Raw genomic sequence first — 22,134 nt, forward strand, 5'->3', positions numbered from 1 at the left:
TATCCATGCTAGAATCTTCCCTGTAATACCATGGGCTCGTAGCTTGTTAAGCAGCCTCATGTGTGGCACCTTGCCGAAGGCTTTTTGAAAATCCAAGTACACAGCATCAACCAATTCTCCATTGTCTATCCTGCTTGTTGTTTCTTCAAAGAATTTCAACTGAGTTATTAGGTAAGATTTTCCCTTGAGGAAACCATGCTGACTACGGCTTATTTTATCATGTGCCTCCAAGTACTCTGAGACTTCATCCTTGATAATCAACTCCAACATCTTCTCAATCACTGACGTCAGACTAACTGGCCTCTAGTTTCCTTTCTTCTGCCTGTCTCCCTTCTTGAAGTGTAGAGTGACATATGTAATTTTCCATTCTTTCGGAACTATTCCAGAACCTTGTGATTCTTGAAAGATCATTACTAATGCATCCACAATCTCTTCAGCCACCTCTTTCAGAACTCTTGAATGCATACCATCTGGTCCAGATGACTTACCTACCTTCAGTCTTTTCAGTTTCCCAAGAATCTTCTTTCTAGTAATGGTAACTTCACACACTTCATGACCCCTGACACCTGGAACTTGCACCATACTGCTAGTGTCTTCCACAGTGAAGAAAGATGCAAAATTCTTATTCAGTTCATCTGCCATTTCCTTGTCCCCATTACTACCTCTCTAGCATTGTTTTCCAGTGGTCCAATAAGCACTCTCACCTCTTTTACACTTTATGTATATGAAGAAACTTTTAGTATTATCTTTAATATTATTGGTTAGCTTACGTTTATATTCCATCTTTACCTTCTTAATGACATTTTTAGTTGCCTTCTGTTGGTTTTTAATAGCTTCCCAATGCTCTAACTTCCCACTAATTTTTCCTCTATTATATGTCCTTTCTTTGGCTTTTATGTTGGTTTTGACTTCTCTTGTAAGCCATGGTTGTGTCATCTTTCCTTTAGAATGCTTCTTCCTCTTTGGGAAGTATATATCCTGTGCTTTCTGAATTGCTTCCAGAAATTCCAGCCATTGTTGCTCTGCCATCATCCCTGCCAGTGTTCTTTTCCAATCAATTCTGGCCAACTCCTCTCTCACGCCTCTGTAATTCCCTTTATTCCACTGTATTTCTGATACATCTGACTTTAGCTTCTGCTCAAATTTCAGGGTGAATTTGATAATTTTATGATCACTAGTTCCTTATGGTTCTTCTACCTTATGGTCTCGAATCAATTCCGGTTCATTGCACAACATCCAATTGTTGATCCCCTAGTGGGCTCAACCATGAGCTGCTCTAAAAAGCCATTTCTAAGGCACTCTAGAAACTCCCCCTCCTGGAATCCCACACCAACCTGATTTTCCCAAACTACCTGCATATTGAAATCCCCTCATGACTACTGTGACATTGCCCTTTTGGTATGCGTTTTCTATCTCCCCTTGTAATTTGTAGACAACATCCTTACTACAGTTAGGGGGATCTGTACACAACTCCCATCAGGATCTTTTTACCTTTGCAGTTCCTTAGCTCCATCCATGAAGATTCAGCACCTTCTGACCCTATGTCACCTCTTTCTAATGATTTGATTTCATTTTTTACCAGCAGAGCATGTCGCCCCCTTGGCCTTCCTACCTGCCCTTTCAATACAATGTGTATCTGGACATTAAGCTCCCAGCTATAGTCTTCTTTCAGCCATGATTCAGTGATGCCTACAACATCATACCTGCCAAACTGCAATTGTGCTTCAAGTTCGTCTATCTTATTCAGTATACTGGTTGCATTCAAATATAAAACCTTCCGTCCTGTATTCACCCTTTTCAATTTTGTCCTTTGCAACTCATCCTGTTGACTGCAATTTTGCCCTATCAACTACCTCTCTTCATTATCCATTGCCTCTGTTTGTAAGCCAGCCACCTCGTCTTCAGCACTATCATCCACCTGTCCTATGATACTTATTTCATTGAAATAGACCCAGCTCAGGACACTCGTTGCACCATGCTCAACCTTTCATTTACGAACTTTGTCTGAGGTCTTGCCAACATCTACCTCCACAACATCTGTCACTCTGGTTCCCATCCCCCTGCAGCTCTAGTTTAAACCCCACCGTGCAACATTAACAAGTCTTTCCACTAGGATATTAGTCTCCTTCCAATTCAAGTTCAAACTGTCCCATCTTTACAGGTCCCACCTTCCTTGGAAGAGAGCCCAGTGATCCAAATTCTTATCTCTCCCCCCTACACCAACTCCTTAGCCACATATTAAACTGTATTATCTTCCTAGCTCTGGTCTCACTAGTGCGTGGCACAGGTAGCGATCCTGAGATGACAACTTTGGAGGTCCTGACCTATAATTTAGCAACTAACTCCCTGAACTCTCTTTGCAGAACGTCATCACTCATCCTACCCATGTCATTGGCACTACATGGACCACGACTTCTGGCTGTTCAAACTCCCACATAAGAATGCTAAGGACTCGATCCAAGATATCCTGGAACATGGCTCCTGGGTGGCAACATACCATCGGGAATCTTGTTCTCGTCCACAGAACCTCCTGTCCATTCCCCTAACAAACAAATCCCCTATCACTACAGCATGCCCCTTCTCAACCTTCCCCTTCTGAGTCACAGAGACAGACTCAGTACCAGAGACCTGACCACTGTGACTTTCCTCTATTAAGTCAACACCCCGACAGTATCCAAAGTAATATACAGTACCTGTTGTTGAAGGGGATGGCCACAGGAGTTCTCTGCACTGGTTCCGTAATCCCCTTCCCCTTCCTGACTGTCACCCAGTTTACTGTGTCCTGCAACTTAGGTGTAACTACCTCTCTATATGTCCTATCTATCACCTCTTTGGCCTCCTGGATGATCTGGAGTTCATCCAGTTCCAGCTCCAACTCAATGCCGATTGTCAGAAGCTGCAGCTGGATGCACTTCTCACAACTGTAGTCATTAGGGACACTGGACATCTCCCTGCCTTCCCACAAATCTGCAAGAGCAGCATTCAACTATTCCGCCTTGCAACTCAACTGCCCTACCTAAGCAGATTTAAAGAAGGGAAGGAAAAAAAAAACTTAACTTCGAGCTTTTCTTTCCTTTGGTTTCTCTGACTGAAGTCTAGCAGACGTAAAGTCTCGAGATGGCCGCTGCACTTGCCACTGCCTTCTTTTAATTTGCTCTTGCTAATCAATCCCAATCATCACACATCCTGATAGACCCATTTTTTTTTGGCTACTCAGGCCACTGGTGTTTTCCACGGGCTCTACTCAAACTTGGAAAGAGTTCCTTCAGCCTCCATACAAGCTAACTCACTGGCTACTTTATCACGGATGGTATAAGGAACCAGACAGCCATTGTAAAACTTGGTGTTGCATTTTCACTTAAGACTATTTTACCCTTTATATGTTTCAGTTTTCCAATGCCATCCTTGAACACTGCTGCAGCATCATCCAGCGCCTTTCTAAATTCACTTTCAGTTGACTCCATTGCAGGGGAGGTGGCATGTAAATGGTGGATGAATCTCCAGTCAAGTTATAGTTGTCTCAGCCAATGATGGCCCCCCAATTCTGACCCTCCTGTTTCTACCATATACAAGCCCAATGGAGCTTGTTGGTTGTTGTATTTCATTGTTACGAATGTCATTCCCACAGGAATTATCTTTTCTCCAATATAAGTTCTTAAGTGGAAATCTGCAGGCTTCAGTTCAGTAGCTTTGAAATGCTGTTCAAACTCATTTTGTGGGGTGATCGAAGCAGCTGAGCCAGTGTCTAATTCCGTGGTGGCATAATGACATATGTCATTCATGCACTTCTTACATTTAACCCATAATTAATTATGTAAATAAACAAAGAATGCTTAATCAAACAATATATTTACAATATTACTCTAATATTACTGAAATATTGAATATACTACACCCTCCTCCCTTCTCAAGAGTGAAGTGACATTTGGAACCGTTCCAGAATCAGGTGATCCTTGAAAGATCGTTGCTAATGCCTCCACAGTCTCTTCAACTACCTCTTTCAGAACTCTGGGTTGTAGTCCATCTGGTCCAGGTGACTTCACACCTTTTAGCTCCCCAAGAACGTTCTCCTTTGTAACAGCAACTACACTCACTTCTGTGCCCACCCCAACACTCTCAACACAAGGTGTCGACTGTTAATTTCCCTTCATAGATGCTGCCTGACCTGCTGAGTTCCTTCGACATTTAGTTAGTTGCAAGGGAATAGATTTGAGTTGAGATGGTTAGCTTTCTGTTGTTAAGTGCTACATGGCAACTTCCGTGATCCAGGAAATTTTCTGTATTAGAGACAGTCGAATACATAACGTCAAGCCTCCTTCCATTGATGTTTCTTTTGTCTTGTGTGGTCAGCAGTTAGAGTGCCAGATGCTTATCTCCGTGTATCATCAGTATTAACGTGCATTTTACCTAGCTCCAGTTATTCTTCTCAATTTTTCAAAGTTATTTTTCTCAACCTGACAAAATTTGTGAAATGTTGCTTTTGCCAATATCAAAGTGGCATAATTAATGTGATTTATGTAAAAAGCGATAGGAAGTCATGCATGGAGTTTGTTTCTGAACCTCAAAAGACTTAATAATGTATGCCATGAATTGAAACATTTCACCATTTAGACTGCTGCCTATTGAGTCGGTCCTTGGATGGGTTTCAACTAATACCTTTCCTGTAACTCACTTTGTCAGCTATACAATATTAGTGTCAGGAAACAAAAAATGTTGCATCATGAAATTTAATGAAGATACAATATAATAGGTGATGAGTTGGTGAATTATCATAACTGTTATTGGCTATGAAATTGATTAATATTGTGTTTAAAAAGCCTACCTCTGAATACCTACTTCTATCTATCAACTAGCTAGCCTTAAAATAATCTGACATGTTATTCTTCTCTTATAACTCTTACTCGTGTATCTTCTAACTCCAAATCCGATTTCTAGCATAAAATATGTTTTAATACTATATTGTACAAGCAACAAGAGATTGGAATATTGACTATTAGTTTTTCGTTAATTCTGATCTCTATTTTCACTTCACTGACAGGAGCTTTCGTTGAAGTTTGACCTAAAAACCCTGGAATCTGGAAAACTGAAATGCCCTTATGACCCCAACCAACCTTTCACATCAGCTCTCATTGGTAAGCGATGTTGCAGATGTGAATAGTTAATGAACACATGAAAGAATTGATGCACTGATTTTAATGTGGCCCAACAATTAAAGTGTGCAGATAACTGGTAGCTTTTGAAAATTATGTGCTTTAGATATTATGCAAAATAAATTTCACTTTGAAAACTATTACATGGATGTTCCACACAAAGGATAGTGGTGGCACAGTAGTGTAGCTCATAGTGCAATTGTTTCATAGCGCCCGCAGTTACTGATAGGGGTTTGATTCCCGCTGCTGTCTTGTAAGGGGATTGTACGTTCTCCCCATGATCGCATGGGCTTCCTCCAGGTGCTCCAGTGTCCTTCCACATTCCAAAGAAGTATGGTTAGAGATAGGGAGCTGTGGGCATGCTGCGTTGGTACTGGAAATGAGGCAACATTCGCAGGCTGCCCTCAGTATAATCTTTGGACTGTGGTGGTCATTGACTTAAAACAATGCATTTCACTGTGTGTTTCAATGTTTCGATGCACATGTTACAAATAAAGCTAAGCTAATCTAATCAAAACTGACCTCTTACATTATGATAACAGACACTTTAGATTATTTCCATCTACAGGTCCGTAGACATCTGCTTGCATCTTTCCATAACTTCTCAACCTCTGAGACAGCATAATATTCAGCCATTTGCAGTGGAGTGTCTCACAGACTGAATGCTACATTACAGACCGAAGTCCCAATGCTAAATATCAGCTCAGTAATTTATCATAGATTTGCCATAAGGGCAGGACAACACGTGGCTCTAATTAGTCATATACGATGACCACAGTTGAACCTTGTTTAATCTTTTCACCCCATATATGAACTGTGTTTCCCTGTAAAGCTATGGCATTAATTACTGCAGGGTATTAAAATAATTGTTTTGTAACACACAGAATTTAAAAATAATGCACAAGGGAATGTTAACGTTTCTAACATACTTCTTCTGAATCACTATGAATTCCCCATTGAGCTATCTGATAAGTTATTATGTTTTCTTATACTCTCATAGCATACCTTTCATGCTAATAGCAATATCAAACTGGTTTCAAGTTCCTGCTCAATTGCACCATTTACTTCAGTGATTTTCCCCCCAGTTTGTGTAATCAGCACAAAAATTAGTAAAATTTTGAACACAAGTTCCATTCAGTAATATTTGCTCAAATTCTGCTGACTAGTTTTATGCTGGAAGTAGGTTTTAATTACAAAAGCACTTTGGGCTCAGGGTGAGTATACTGTACCATTGTTGGGTGTTTCTACTTTAGGTCCATTTATCAATGTATCCCAGTGTGACCAGAAAATAATTTAGCATATTTTAAAAATGTCATCTTCAGTAAATTAAATTTGGATGGTGATTGACAGTGAGTTCACATGCTTAAGTCATGAAAACTTACCTCTCTTAAAATTTCACATAATCTTTTTGCACTACTTTTTATTTAATTTAATTTGTTTAAACATTTATTATTGCAATTTGTAGTGTTTTTTATGTATTGCACTGTACTGCTGCAGCGAAACAAAAAAATTCAAGACAAATGTCAGTAATATTAAATGCGATTCTGATTATATTTTGTGGAGTAGATAATTTCTTTTTAACATGATGCCTGGTTATTCTGGCTCATGAAAGGTCTTGCATTTGGTATTATACAAATGAATTTGACTGGAAATGTACGGGAAAGTGAACCACTTTTCATAGCAGACTAAATTTTGGACATAGTTTGCATGCATACAAGACAAAAATACAACTCTGCTGTCTTTTCCATTGATTTTTGTTTAAGGCAGGGTTTCCCAACCTTTTTTATACCATGGACCTCTACCATTGATCGAGGGTCTGTGCACACCAGGTTGGGAACCCCTGGTTTAAGGGATAGTATATAGCATAGAAATTCCTTTGGGTGATTCCTCTATATCACTTTAAACCGTGAATGTTTGTAACATATTTGTAAAGCAGTTCTCTGCCTATATTATTTGATGGTGAAATTCACTTCTTTCATTTTATCATTAAGAGTCAGTCAGGAAAAGTTAGTTGAATGCATTTGAAATAGGATTATAGGCACTACAAATCTGATAAGCCTTGGTGAGTCAAAGCATATGATTTCCATTTTAAATAAAGCTGGGGTAATTGTACATCTTGACGTGCATAGATCTCCTTGGATCCAGATGGACTTCAAGGAAGCATGTGGCTAAAATGGGAAGGAAATTCCTCACGGGAAAGAAACAAATAATTGAAACCTTCTGTCTGTGGGTTTAAGCTTTATTAAATCTGGGAGCAAAGGGATAAAGAAATCTGTGAAACTTCTGCTGATGGCATGGTGGTGGATTCATTGGAACTGGGCAGCAGATTTCTGCTTGCAGAACTCCACGTTCCAATTCTAAAGTGAGAATAGATTTCTGTGTTGCCTTTTTGGACTTTCATCCCACTGCATGCTGCTGCAGTTAATGAGTTTTTGGCCAGCATATTGATGGATTGTTACCTTGCTACTTGAACCTAACAGTTTCCTGCCAGTAATGGAAATAACTTAACTAAGTGAATAGATTTGCTATCATTCTGCACCTACCATCTCACTCAAGTGGCCCATTCTTCATGCGTAACCTGGACATTTTGTCAGCTGGTTATTTAATTGTGTGTGAAGAGGGTGGATATCACAAGCAAGCCTGCTTTTTGTCACAGATTTACAACAATCAGCAGACTCCATTTATACGGTGCCATTAATGTTGTAAGATGCTTCAGGGAGCTTCCCAGGAGCAATAATCAAACAAAATCCGACACCAAACCACACAAACATATTAGGACATGCGATCAAATGCGGCGTCAATGAGCTGGATCTATAGAAAGTCCTAAATGAAAAAAGAGCAACTGAGAGACAAAGAAGCTTAGGGAATGAATTGCACTTCTTAGTGTCCAGAGGTCGTTGAAGGAAGAATTGTAATAATTCAGTGTTCAAATTCCTTTGAGGAGGAGTGCAGCTTAAAGGAAGGCTACTTGCCACACTTCACCACATTGGCTCTTTTATCTAATTTCTCCCACTCCAAATTGAGAAACAGCAATGATTTTCGTATCTGTATTTCCAAGTTATTTATCAGGTGTCAAACAAAACTTAACACTGGATTGCAGAAGGATGACATAAAATATTCTGCTCAGGAGCACTCCGTAAATCCCAGTCACAATAATGATTAAGTTCTATTTGTGCCTGCTGTCTGTCTGAATATAAATCAGCCAGCATATCCCACAACTTCCCTGTCATTCATGTCTTTGTTCACCCTCTTCTTAAATGTGTCTACGTTGCTCTTTTCAACCATCAGCAATGTTACAGCAAGTTCTACAACTCAGCCCCTTCGAGTACAAAAGTTTCTTCTGAATTTCCTTCGGGATTTCTTGGTGACTATCTTAAACCGTGATCTCTAATATCCTCTTCCCCATGTAACAATATTATCTCCAAACCCACTTTATCCAAACCCTTTGGTATTGATTTGGTTTTATCATTGTCACGTGTGCCAAAATATAGTGAAATCTTGTTTTGCAATACTTTTTATACGGATCAAGTCATTACACACAGCATTGAGTTACAATAAGAGAAAGCAATATTAATACAGAATAAAGTGTAAAAGCTATGAAAAGGTGCAGTGCAGGTAAGCGATAAAGTGCAAGATCACAACGAGGAGATGGTGAGGCCAAGAGTCCAGTTTACTGTACACGAGGTCTGTTCAAAAGTCTGATGACTGTAAGATAGAATCTGTCCGTAAGCTTGGTGGTAGCTGCTTTCAGGCTTTTGTGTTTTCTGCTCAATAGCAGAGGAGAGAACAGAGAATATCCAGGCTGGGTGAGGTCTTCGATTGTGCTGGCTCGTTTATTGAGGTAGTGAAAAGTACAGACCGAGTCCACAAAGGAGAGGCTGGTCCACAATTCTCTATAGTTTCTTGCATCCATATGAAGAGCAGTTACCATACCAGGCCATTATGTATTCAGACAGAATGCTTTCTGTGGCGGTCTATATTAGTTTATCCCTCAGCCTGATTTTCATGTATAATATGGTGATCATACCTGTACACACTGTAAACAAACCGGGTTCAGTTCAGATTTAACATAAATTCACTTCCTTTCAGTTCCATTCATCTGGAAATAAACTTTAGTGTTTGGCATGGTTTATTTTTACGGCTTAACCTGAGGTGAATCTGTGTTTTATTATTTATTTATTGAAATACAGTGTGAAATCGGCCCTTTTGGCACTTCGAGCCCTATCACCCTGAAACGCCCAATTTAAAACTATTCTAATTACGAGACAATTTACAATGACCAATTAACCTACCAACCAATACACCTTCGGACTGAGTGAGGAAACTGGAGCACCGAAAGGAAACCCACGTGGTTGTGAGGAGAACGTACAAACTCCTTAATTTTTAGACCATAAGATGGAGCAGAATTAGGCCATTTGGCTCATCGAGTCTGCTCCATCATTTCATTATGGCAAATCCAATTTTCCTCTCAGCCCCAGTCTCTTGCCTTCTCCCTGTATCCCTTCATGCCCTGACCAATCAAGAATCTATCAACCTCTGCCTTAGATATACATAAAGACTTGACCTTCATAGCTGCCTGTGGCAAAGAATTCCACAGATTCACCACTCTCTCGCTAAAGAAATTCCTCCTAGTCTTTGTTCTAAAAGGACACCCCTCTATTCCAAGTCTGTGTCCTCTGGTCTTATGTCCACACTACGCCGGACAATTTTGAAAACGAAGCTTCTTCTCTTCGTTTTGCCCTCCCGTCCATACTGAGCCGGCGTTTTCAGCCCCCGAAAACGGAGATTTTCGAAAACACTCTCCAAAGTGAATAAATCTGAAAACGCTTAATATCTGGCGTAGTGTGTACGGGATAACCGGAGAGATTTAAAAACATTGTCATGACAACACAACAACAATGCTTTTTCTGCTTATGCTTGGTACTGCGCAAGCACTGCCGTACTGCTGTTATAACGCGCAGTCGATGTGAACGGCGTGAGTGTTAAATTGTAAAGTGAGCTTTTTTGACTATTTAAAAACGCTGTCATGATGTGCCGGAACAGATATTCGTTGTTTTAACAACGAAGCGAAGAAGTGAATAAGTATGCTCACTTCGCCCTGTTTTCTGACCTTGCTTGTATGAAGGTGGTTTACCTATTTATGCAAGTACTTCTCTGACAACAGATGTGTAACAGCCTAATGTAACATTGTATGGAAATACAAGATAACGCTGATGCAGACATGTTTTATACATTTAACAAGGTGCTTTATTAATGTAACAGAGTTAGTCAGTTTTTCAATGTTCGTCGTCAGCTGGGTCATACTGTCCGTGAACTCCCTGTCGGTTGCCTCCATACGCTCCAGCATTTGTTTTTTTAAAGTTTTAAGTCCTCCTGTGCGAGAGCCAAGAGCAATTTCTTTGAAGTTTTTCTACTGTGTAACTGTACAAACGCGCACTAAGTATATCGTTTCCTCTTCGCTTGTTTTCTGTGTGTCCTGCGCATGCCCAGGAGGAGATTCGCCCAAATATCCGCCTAATGTGGACGGAGATATTTTGAAAAACGCTTAGTGTGGACGCCTGTCGTTTTTACTCGAAACCGGTGTTTTCAAAATTATCCGGCATAGTGTGGACATAGCCTTAGACTCTCCCACCATAGGAAATATTCTTTCCACGTTCAGCCTATCAAGGCCTTTCACTATTCAATAGGTTTCAATCAGGTCACCCCTCATTCCTCTGAATTCCAGCGAATACAGGCCCAGAGCCATCAACGCTCTTCATACGACGAGCCATACAACTCTAGAATCATTTTTGTGTACCTTCTTTGAACCCTCTCCAATTTCAGCACACCCTTTCGAAGATAAGGGGCCAAAACTGCTCACAACACTCTATTTCAGTCCTCATTAGTGCTTTATAAAGTCTCAGCATTACATCCTTGCTTTTTTTAAATTCAAATTTTTATTATTTTTTTTTATTTTATTAAGCAGCACAGCATATCACAGAGCAGATACAGTGCAGCATACTTACACAGCCATCCCATGACAGGAAAACAAATAAAACAAATAAGACAGAAAGAAGTTCTAATTTAAGTTTAAATTAACATACAACCAAAATTGATCCCACGCATCTTGCACTTTTCCCTTACTGTTAATTCTTCCCAACATGTGTTCATATGATGAAATCTTAATCATTTCCTCAGTCCATTCCTTCACATCCTTGCTTTTATGTTCTAGTCCTCTTGAAGTGAATGCTAACATTGCATTTGCTTTCCTCACAACAGATTCAACTAGCAAATTAACCTTTAAGGAATCCTGCTCAAGGACTCCCAAGTCCCTTTGCACCTCAGTGTTTTTGTATTTTCTCTCCATTTAGAAAACAGTCAACTCTCTCATTTCTTGTACAAAGTACATACTATGCACTTCCTGACACTATTCCATTTGCCATTTTTTGCCCATTTTCTTAATCTTTCTGTAGTCAACTTCCTCAAAACTACCTGCCCCTCCACCTATCTTCATATTGTCTGCAAACTTTGCAAAAATCCACCAATTCCATTACCCAAATCACTGACATATAATGTAAAAAGAATCCGTCCCAACACAGACCCCTCTGGAACACCACTAGTAACCGGCAGCCAACCAGAAAAGGGACCCTTTATTCCCACTCTTTGCCTTCTGCCAATTAGCCACTGCTTTATCCATGCTGGAATCTTTTCCAAAATATTTCACCTTTTACCCTTAACCTATGATCTCTAGTTCCAGCCTCACCCAACCTCAGCAGGAAAAAAAACCTGCTTGCACTTATGTAATCTATAGGCCTCATAATTTTGTACATCTTAAAATACTTCCCATTCTTTTCACAAGATCTTGCTCCTCTACAACTTTAGGCTTTTAATCCATTGATTTCGGCACTTCTTTTGCATCTTCTCCATTCTCTTCACCTTATCTCTGTAGGTGATTCTTCAACTCACTAACCCCAGTCGCCAGATATCCAGCTCTGTATTGTTTCACCTCTCTTTCTCTGCCCTCCTCACATTTAACTTGCTCTTTTTAACAAGCTTTGGATTACCTGTCATAATTTTCCATAATACTGAGGAAGACTGCAAAAAAACTGTGAAGGATAACATTCATAATCTTACTCAAATGTACAAATAACACTCAACACAAATGCAGTACATGTGAAATAATAAATTCTGGTTGGAAGAATGTGTAAGTCATTCTTTACTTTGAAGGTTCAAGTCTATGGAGGTATAGAAATCAAGGGATTTTGAAGTACAAATCCTGTAATCATGAACTTGTGGGGGAACTTCTTCACTCAGGGGGTAGTGAGAGTGTGGAAAGAGCTGCCAGCAGAAGTGGTGGATGTGGATTCAATTTCAACACTGAAGAGAAGTTTGGATAAGTACATGGATGGGAGGGGTACGGAGGGTATGGTCTAGGTGTAGGTCGATGGGATTATGCAGAATAATAGTTTGGCACAGACTAGATGGGCTGAAGGGCCTCTTTCTATACTGTGGTACTCTATGACTCCTTGACCCCGAAATGTAATCAAACTAGGAGGACATAGAGCACAACGTCGATAGGTGAATGGGTCTTATTGTACGAATAGTAGATTGGGATGAGCTCAGGTTTGTAGAGGGTAAAAGATAGGAGTTTGCAGAGGGTAAAAGATAGGAGTGCTCACAGTTAAAGATAATAAAAGGATTGACAAATTTCCTGCTACAAGATAGGTTGAGACAGCAAGGCAATACTGCAGAGATGGTGAAGAGGATATCGGGTCAGAATCAGCACTCTGGATCAAACAGATATTGATGAGTCTGGTTTGGTCTTTTTATTTGAATTATCCAATTACCAACTGGAAGCTACTATAGAACCTGTCTCCACTGCTGTTATGCAATCAACGTCAAATGTCGAAAGTGGTTTCTTAACTTCCATTTTGTTATTCTGCAAATTTTCTTAAATCTTCGCCCCCCTGGTTCCTAAATCTCCTGCCAAAAATAGTTTGATTTTCCTCATCTGATTCACATGTGGGCTCACTTTCCAGCAGAAATTAAAAATTGAAGCACTGTCTGATTTTTCTCCCTCAGTATCCCACCCCCACCAGCGCAGAAAAATTTGCCAATTATAGCACCCCTGCAGCTGAGATCAATTAACCAAACACAGTTAAGGGACTGAACCAGTTAATTTTCTCATCTGTGTGGTTCATTTCTACAAAGGTTATGCACTTGCTAACTGAACCAAAGGTGAAGTGGTTACACACACATTTCTATTTCATAAGGAATATATACAATATAGTTATATATGTTTTTTGTACATACAGGAGGTACGCCCTTTGATTTCAATTGAACCACCCTTGCTCCCAGTTCACACGAAAGAGCTTTAGCAGCAACACAACCTCCAGCATTACGGCTCCATCTTTGACCCCTATAGTGAGAATAGTTGTATTCACACCTGGCAATGGTTAACAAGCAATATGCTAATTGCAATGTAAACCATAACTGACACCTTTTTTTATTGCCATACGAATTTAATCTTGGTTTGATATATTTGTAGAATTTGACAGACTGACTTTGGTAATCCATAATAATTTCTCATACAGCTATAATACAATTCACATTGTAGCAGATAGAGTGAATATCATGTATGATATAATGTATGAGTGATAGTGTTTGCTGCTTATGTTCCAGGACTAGTAAACCAGAAACACAGGCTAAAGATCTGGTGACTTGATTTCAAGTCATGTTAGATGGGGAATTTAAATTTATTTTACTAAATCAGCAAAAAGTTCAACGTGGTGGCTATCGGGCTACTGTTCTGTTATTAAAAACCTGTTCGATTTGCTGGTGTTCTTTTGGGAAATTGACCCTGCAATATACAATATTTGGCTTCAGACCCACTACAGTGAAATATTATTTTAATTTCTCATCCAGCTATCACTTTCCAGCTTCTTACTCTTGTCCTCTTCCTCCCCACACACACCCTCCTTCTCCCTCAGCTGTTTTCACCTATCACCTTTTGCTATATGGTTATATAGGTCAGTGGGACTAGGTAAGCGTAAGAGTTCGGCACGGACTAGAAGGGCCGAGATGGCCTGTTTCTGCGCTGCAATTGTTATATGGTTACATGCTGACTTGTACTCCTTTCCCTCCCTCTGCCTTCTTATTCTGACTTCCTCCCCCTTCCTTTCCAGTACTGATGAAGCACCTTGGCCTGAAATGTCGACTGGTTATTCCCCGCTTCAGATTTGATGAGCTCCTCCAACATTTTCTGTGTGTTACTTTCAACTTGTCTAAACTAGCCTTGGAAAGCACTTCATTTAAGGGAAATCAGGGAAGTCAATAAATATTGAATTTTTTCATGACACCACCAAGTATAAAGAAAATAAAAGCCCAATAAAGAGTGATTAGATCTGTAAAATTATTGGAATTTCATTTATTGGTTTAATTGTATTTCCCACAATTCCATTGCTAGAGAAATATTTCAGTTTGGCAGCAGAACCACAAATATTCGCTGGGTCTGAAGTAGAAAAATATAAAAGCTTTTGCAGCTCTGCAAGAGAATCCACCCACTGTTGGAACTCTAATCCTTTAATATTTATATGATGAACAATAACAGGTCAATGCTCAAGCTCCCTAGAATGATTTTCTAAACCAAATATTTCTTTAAGATTAATATGTTGACGAAACTTCTTGAATGCCAGAAATTGATTCAGGGTGGAGTTTGTTAGATAACCTTTGAGGTTTTCCCACAATCCCACAAGTCTTTTTTTTTAAAGAAATAATTACTTTTAAATAGGCATAGCTAGCATCCATTGCTTACAGCTTGTTATACTTGATAAGGTGCTCTGAGTCACCTTCCTGAACTTCCGCACTTTGTCTTTGAAAAATCGGTTTCCACAATGCTGTTAAGCTGGGAATTCTAGGATTTTGGCCCTGATACATCAGAAGAACAGTAATGTATATCTAAAATTGGGTACATGAGTCACTCAGAAAGGAACTTATAGACAATGCTGTCCTGTTTGCCAACTGCTGTTGCTGCTCAAGGTTAGTAATTCTTAAACAATTTTCTATAGTGGGTTGCACAGTCCTCCCAGTCCATCTTATGTTTGATGAATCCATGCAATTTATTCCAGCGTACGGTATGCATTTAAAAAACGCGTATGGGTTTTCATAATCAGAATCAGGTTTAATATCACTGGCATATGTTGTGAAATTTGTGAAATAGCAGCAGCAGCAGTGCAATGCAATATGCATGATAAATATAGGCAAAAACACCAAATGAGTTACATTAAGTATATATATGTATATTAAACACATATTAAAAATAGTAGTGCAAAAACAGAAATAATTTAAAAAGTGAGGTAATGTTCATGGGTTCAATATCCATTCAGACAATATATGGCAGAGAGGAAGAAGCTGTTCCTGAATTCCTGAGTGTGTGCCTTCAGGCTTCTGTACCTCTGTCCTGATGGTAACAATGGGAAGAGGGCATGACCTGGGTGATGGGGGTCCTTAATAATGGACGCCGCTTTTCTGAGGCACCACTCTTTGAAGATGACTTGGATACTATGGAGGCTAGTACCCTAATGGGGCTGACTAATCTTACAACCTTCTGTAGCTTCTTTTGATTTGTGTAGTCGCTCCTCCAACCCCGATACCAGACGGTGATGCAGCCTCTCAGAATGCTCTCCATGGCACATCTCTAGAAGTTTTCGAGTGTTTTTGGTGATGACCCAAATCTTCCCAAACTTCTAATGAAATATAATCGCTGCCTTACCTACCTTATAGCTGCACCGATATGTTGGGGCCAGGTTAGGTCCTCAGTGATATTGACACCCAGGAATGTGAACTTGAAATTCCTCACTCTGACAGTAATGCAAGGCATATCAATATGTGTAAGATCTCTCATTTATAAACTATTCAAGTGTCTACAAAGTGCAAATGTAGTATAAGTTTATTGACCATTAAAATGAATCTGGGTTGACTTTACATCATATTGAACAGAACACTGTGATATCAGACCAAGAGCTGAAGTTCGAAGTTAGAACACAGAACAGTACAGGGCCTTTAGCCACATTGTTGTGCCGAGCTTTTAAACTATTCAAGGATCAAACTAACCCTCCCATCCTACACAATCTGCAATTTTTCTATCATCCATGTGCTTATCTAAGAGTTTCCTAAATTTCCTTAATGTATCTGCATCTACCAGGACCTCTGGCAGGGTGTTTCAGGAACCCACTACTTTCAGTGTAAAAAAGAAACATGCCTCTAACATTCTCTCTATACTTTCTTCCAATCACCTTAAAATTGTGCCTCCTTAAAATCATGCCCCTCTAGTTCTTGGAGTTAGAGTTTGTAGATCTAGTAAATGCAACCAAAGAAACCTTTGTGGTGTCATTTGAATAGATGGTAGGCAGCATGTTGAATACTGCTAAAAGAGCAATCTTCAGAGAGGACTCCTGACTCCTGATTTGAGAGGGAAAACAAATCAGCCATGATTGAAAGGTGGTGCTGACTCAATGGGCCAGACGGCCCAATTCTGCGCTTACACCTTATGGTTTTGTACTTTACGGGAGAGTACACAGGATTTTTTTTACATTATAAATAACAATTGGTATTATTTATTACCAGGCTAGCCCCTATTGACATCAATGGATCTTGGGATGAGAGGGTGAACAGCTTTAAGTTCCTCGGCATAAACATCACTGAGGATCTCACGTGGTCTGTACACACTGGCTGTGTGGTAAAAGAAAAAGGCACAACAGCGCCGCTTTCACCTTAGACAGTTGAAGAAGTTTGGTGTGGGCCCAAGATCCTAAGAACTTTCTATAGGGGCACAATTGAGAGCATTCTGACTGGCTGCATCACTGCCTGATATGGGAACTGTACTTCCCTCTATTACAGGACTCTGCAGAGAGTGGTGCAGACAGCCCAGCACATCTGTAGATGTGAACTTCCCACTATTCAGGACATGTACAAAGACAGGTGTGTAAAAAGGACCCAAAGGATCATTGGGACCCGAGTCTCCCCAACCACAAACTATTTCAGCTGCTATCATCCAGGAAACAGTACCGCAACATAAAAGACAGGACCAACAGGCTCCAGGGCAGCTCCTTCCACCAGGCCACCAGACTGATTAACTCATGCTGACACAGTTGTATTTCTGTGCTATATTGACTGTCCTGTTGTACATACTATTTATTATAAATTGCACATTGCACATTTAGATGGAGACGCAACATAAAGATTTTTACTCCTCATGTATATGAAGGATGTAAGTAATAAAGTCAATTCAATGTTTGTTTGCTGCGTTTGGCTCTTCTACCACATTGAGGTTTGGATGTAGAAATTGGAGAATGTGCAACCAGTTCCCAGACTATTCTGATGCTACAGTTATCTCAGCTGTAAGGAATCAACAGAGCCTTTTTGGTGCTAATTGAGCCCTCTAATTTCCTCTACCTCTCAAATATACCTTCCTTGAGTTCCTGGAACTCTCTTCGTCAAAGCAGAAACTTTGGTGCTTGATAACTGAGGCAGGTAAATACTGGATAAGCAAGGAAGATGGGGTGGGGTTGAAGGATGAAAAATTGCCGGATGAGGAGGAAGTGCCAAGTTGAAATCACAGTCATATCAACCCTGATCTTATTAAATGGTGGAAAAAATTTGAGGGGCCGAGTGGCCTACCCTAACCTTTTAATTAATTTGATGACATACATGTTGAGGATTATATTGTTGAATGCACAACCATTCCTGCAGGCTCCAAATGAGCACTCTTGATCATGTCTGTCCAAGTACTTAATCCGTTTAGCCATTTATTTTTCAAACATCTGTACAGAGAAAGATGTCCTGCTGAGTAAGGTGAGGAAATAGTTATGGGGAAAAAAGTGTCTATTGGCATTGCACCCCAGCCAAAACATGCATTAAAACACCTTTTAACCTGAATGTCCCAAAACACAGTCTGCATATTTTTTTTTCTTTCTCTCATCTGAGACAGAAAACAAAACAAAAAGGGATTTCTTACACTTTGCTTTTATGTCCTTAGATTTCCCCAGGGGACTTCACCAGTGCACAGTTTTTAAAAGTTTATATCTCCATTATAACCCAGTAGGAAACTGACAAGATCAGATTGAAATTGGGTTGTTATTGCTAAAATTGTTATTGCCAGTATATTATAAGGAATAGTTTGGGACAATAAACTCTCTTTTTAGCATTAATAACTATGGCTAGTGTTCAATTCTATTTCAGCATATTGAGCAGCTATTTTTTTTATGTGATCCCAAGAATTTAGCAAAATTCATCAAAGGTTGCTGGGGTTTCTTGATCTTTCACCGAAATACTTCAGCTCAAGTGTCTGATGGAAGAGTTGTTGTTGAAATTGTGTAACAGAAGTGTTTCAGAAAAGACATTGAAAGATGGCAAGTAAAATCTGTTAAATGATAAAGTAGGCAGTTAATCCTGTCCAGTAAGCTTCATGCTTTTTTATCCCCAGTACAATATGAAGAAGACTGGTATCTATCTTAAAGACATTTAAAGTACATTTATTATCAAAGTATGTGAGCAGTATACAACCTTGAGATTTGTCCTCCCGCAGACAGCCACGAAACAAAGAAACCCGTTCAAAGAAAAGGACCGAGCTCCCTCAACACACAAAAAAGAAACAAAACACGCAAATGGCAAAAAAGATTAAAAATGAGCAAAAAAACCCCAGAATATAAAATACAAAATTGAAAGAGTCCAGGCTTACTTAGTTCAGCTCAGTTCATTTCACTCGAACCCTGTGTTATTTTTTTACCCACAGTATTGTCCCTCTAGCATTTATAAATCTATCTAGTATTTATCCCTCGATCAGCATCACAAAGCAGAGATTAGCCTGTCTTTTATGTCTCTCTTACTTATGCGAACTCATGGCCACTTTTATTTAGGACACAGAGGATCTCAGAAAACATCCGAAATCCAAAACAATTCTGACCCCAAGCATTTGGGATAAGGGGTACTCTACCTGTATAAAGCACTCTTCTCTTTATATTCATGCTTCATTCTCCCTACCAGCCTTTAACCACAGGAACTGAAAAAAAAGATTAAAGCAGCCACATTAACCTTTTCCATTTTCTCTCATTTTGCTCTCCCCGTCTATTTTAATGTGACTCCCCACCATCATCATCCAATATTAATGCCAACAGAGCTTTGAGTGTATTTGATTATCTATATTTGCTTTATTTACTTATGCAATACAAGTTGCATTAGCTATCTACATTGTTAACCTATAAGTACAGTTTTCAGTGTTTTTTCTGTGTCAGTATATCGACCTGCCTTTTGTTCTGTAAGTGACAAGTATTCATCAACAATTTCTCAGATTTCATTAATCCTTCAACAGAATACTTCAACTCCAGTGTTTGATGGAAGTGTTGTTGTTAAAATTGTATTGCCAGTATATTATAAGGAATAGTTTGGGACAATAAACTCTCTTTTTAGCATTAATAAGCCTGACAAACACTTCCCCCTTTGGGACAATGCAAAGGGGCAATGCGTTGAAGAATTGGTTGGGTAAATAAGCTCACAAATATTTCCTCCGAGCACTAATGATTTTTGCTCGCTTTGAAATTCCTTTTCATGATTTCAGTTGAAAGGTCAGCTGAGGAAAATGTTCAACAAATGTTGTGCTGCTCCCAAACAACCAGGGGGGATTTGGTGGAAAAGTAAAATGGATTATGTTTCAGATCTATAAATCATGTGCACTACTCAAGATTCAAGATTTGTTAAACCTATAACCTGCATCAACTCCAAATATAGCAAGTTTGCCTTCTTTCTGTAATCCCACCTTTACAAAGTACGAAGTCCAAATAAATCATGAGAAGAAAACTTATGGATTTTACTTAGAGATAGAGCATGGAGTAGGCCCTTCTGGCCTTCGAGCCATGTTGCCCTAGCAACCCCACCATTCAACTCTAGCCTTATCAAGGGACAATTCACAATGACCGTTACCCTACCAATTGGAACTTCTTAGGATGGTAGGAGGAAACTGGAGCATCCAGAGAAAACCCACATGTTTCATGAGGAAGATGTACAGATTATGTCGGAATTGAACTCCAATCTCTGAAGCCCTGAGCTGTAATAGCATCGCACTGTATGCTACTGTGGCACCCGTTTTTGTCTTTGCTACTCTCTAATATCCTCTTATACAGGTTGAGTATCCGTTATCCAAAATTCCAAAATCCGGAGGTACCCAAAATCTGAATTTTTTTTGAGCGCTGATGTGATGTCACAAATGGAAAATTCCTCAAGACGCTGGAAAGGTTCCCAGGTGATGTGCAGGCCTCTGTGCACCCTACAGACAGTTCTGAGATGTGCCCTCACATATCTAATGAACACAAATCAGTGAAAAATTGCAAAGTACAGCATAAAGCAAAAAATGAAGATTTGAATCTTGTGTCATCAGTGTTGGAGTGAACATACGCTGATTAATGGTATTCTAACCATGAAACAAGCAAAGATCTATCACAACAAACTGAAAATTGAAGGTAATTGTGAATATACAGCAGGCTGGTTAAAGAGATTTCAGAAAAGGCACGGCATTAAATTTTTAAAGTATCTGCTGATCATGAAAATCTAGCACCAGAACAAGTCTACAATGTTGGTTGTTTTTATACCTTATAAAACCTTAAAAAAAGTAAAATACAAATACAGTGTCCTGTAATATTTTAATCAAAACTCGGCATCGTAGGTGGAAACTGAAAGCCTGCCGTTGTTTGTAGCACATAAATTCAGAGTTGGAAATGATGGATATCCCAAGCTATCCAAAATCCAAAAAGCCCAACATCCAAAACATTTCTGACCCCAAGCATTTTGGATAAAGGATTCTCAACCTGTACTTTATATTCCTGAACCTTAGACAGCGCAGCGCTGTTTAGGAAGTTTCCTGTGTGCAGGGGGCCAGTGCTGACTTGCATTTCCATTTCTTCATACCTCAATGAACCAGAAGGGAATCAGAAAAACGTCACAAGATGTATCCTATAAAATGAACTATTTATTTTCTCACCACAGTTATACTGGTCCCTCTGGGGTTCTGAAGAGTGTACACTTGTTTCAAGATGATCAGAGGCAGAGTATAACACAGGAATAGGCAACATAGAAACATAGAAACATAGAAAATAGGTGCAGGAGTAGGCCATTCGGCCCTTCGAGCCTGCACCGCCATTTATTATGATCATGGCTGATCATCCAACTCAGAACCCTGCCCCAGCCTTCCCTCCATACCCCCTGACCCCCATAGCCACAAGGGCCATATCTAACTCCCTCTTAAATATAGCCAATGAACTGGCCTCAACTGTTTCCTGTGGCATAGAATTCCACAGATTCACCACTCTCTGTGTGAAGAAGTTTTTCCTAATCTCGGTCCTAAAAGTCTTCCCCTCTATCCTCAAACTGTGGCCCCTCATTTTGGCCTTCCCCAACATCGGGAACAATCTTCCTGCATCTAGCCTGTCCAATCCCTTTAGGATTTTATACGTTTCAATCAGATCCCCCCTCAATCTTCTAAATTCCAACGAGTACAAGCCCAGTTCATCCAGTCTTTCTTCATATGAAAGTCCTGCCATCCCAGGAATCAATCTGGTGAACCTTCGTTGTACTCCCTCTATGGCAAGGATGTCTTTCCTCAGATTAGGGGACCAAAACTGCACACAATACTCCAGGTGTGGTCTCACCAAGGCCTTGTACAACTGCAGTAGTACCTCCCTGCTCCTGTACTTGAATCCTCTCGCTGTAAATGCCAGCATACCATTCGCCTTTTTCACCACCTGCTGTATCTGCATGCCCACTTTCAATGACTGGTGTATAATGACACCCAGGTCTCGTTGCACCTCCCCTTTTCCTAATCGGCCACCATTCAGATAATAATCTGTTTTCCTATTTTTGCCCCCAAAGTGGATAACTTCACATTTATCCACATTAAATTGCATCTGCCATGAATTTGCCCACTCACCCAACCTATCCAAGTCACCCTGCATCCTCT

The 22,134-nt window shown here is 39.8% G+C and overlaps 1 protein-coding gene across 3 annotated transcripts in view; it reads left to right on the forward strand.

Moving 5' to 3' along the window:
* Positions 1–22,134, forward strand: part of LOC134355509 (semaphorin-3D-like) — a 116,592-nt gene that overhangs the window by 40,000 nt on the left and 54,458 nt on the right. For all 3 annotated transcript variants that reach the window (XR_010020100.1, XM_063065487.1, XM_063065488.1), the window contains exon 5: positions 5,039–5,132. Coding sequence is in view for 2 of the 3 variants with exons in the window: in XM_063065487.1 (XP_062921557.1) it covers positions 5,039–5,132 (94 nt within the window). In the remaining variant the exon portion in view is untranslated. The remainder of the gene's footprint in view (positions 1–5,038; positions 5,133–22,134) is intronic.

This window comes from Mobula hypostoma, chromosome 13, assembly GCF_963921235.1.
Source record: "Mobula hypostoma chromosome 13, sMobHyp1.1, whole genome shotgun sequence".
Classification (NCBI taxonomy): domain Eukaryota; kingdom Metazoa; phylum Chordata; class Chondrichthyes; order Myliobatiformes; family Myliobatidae; genus Mobula; species Mobula hypostoma.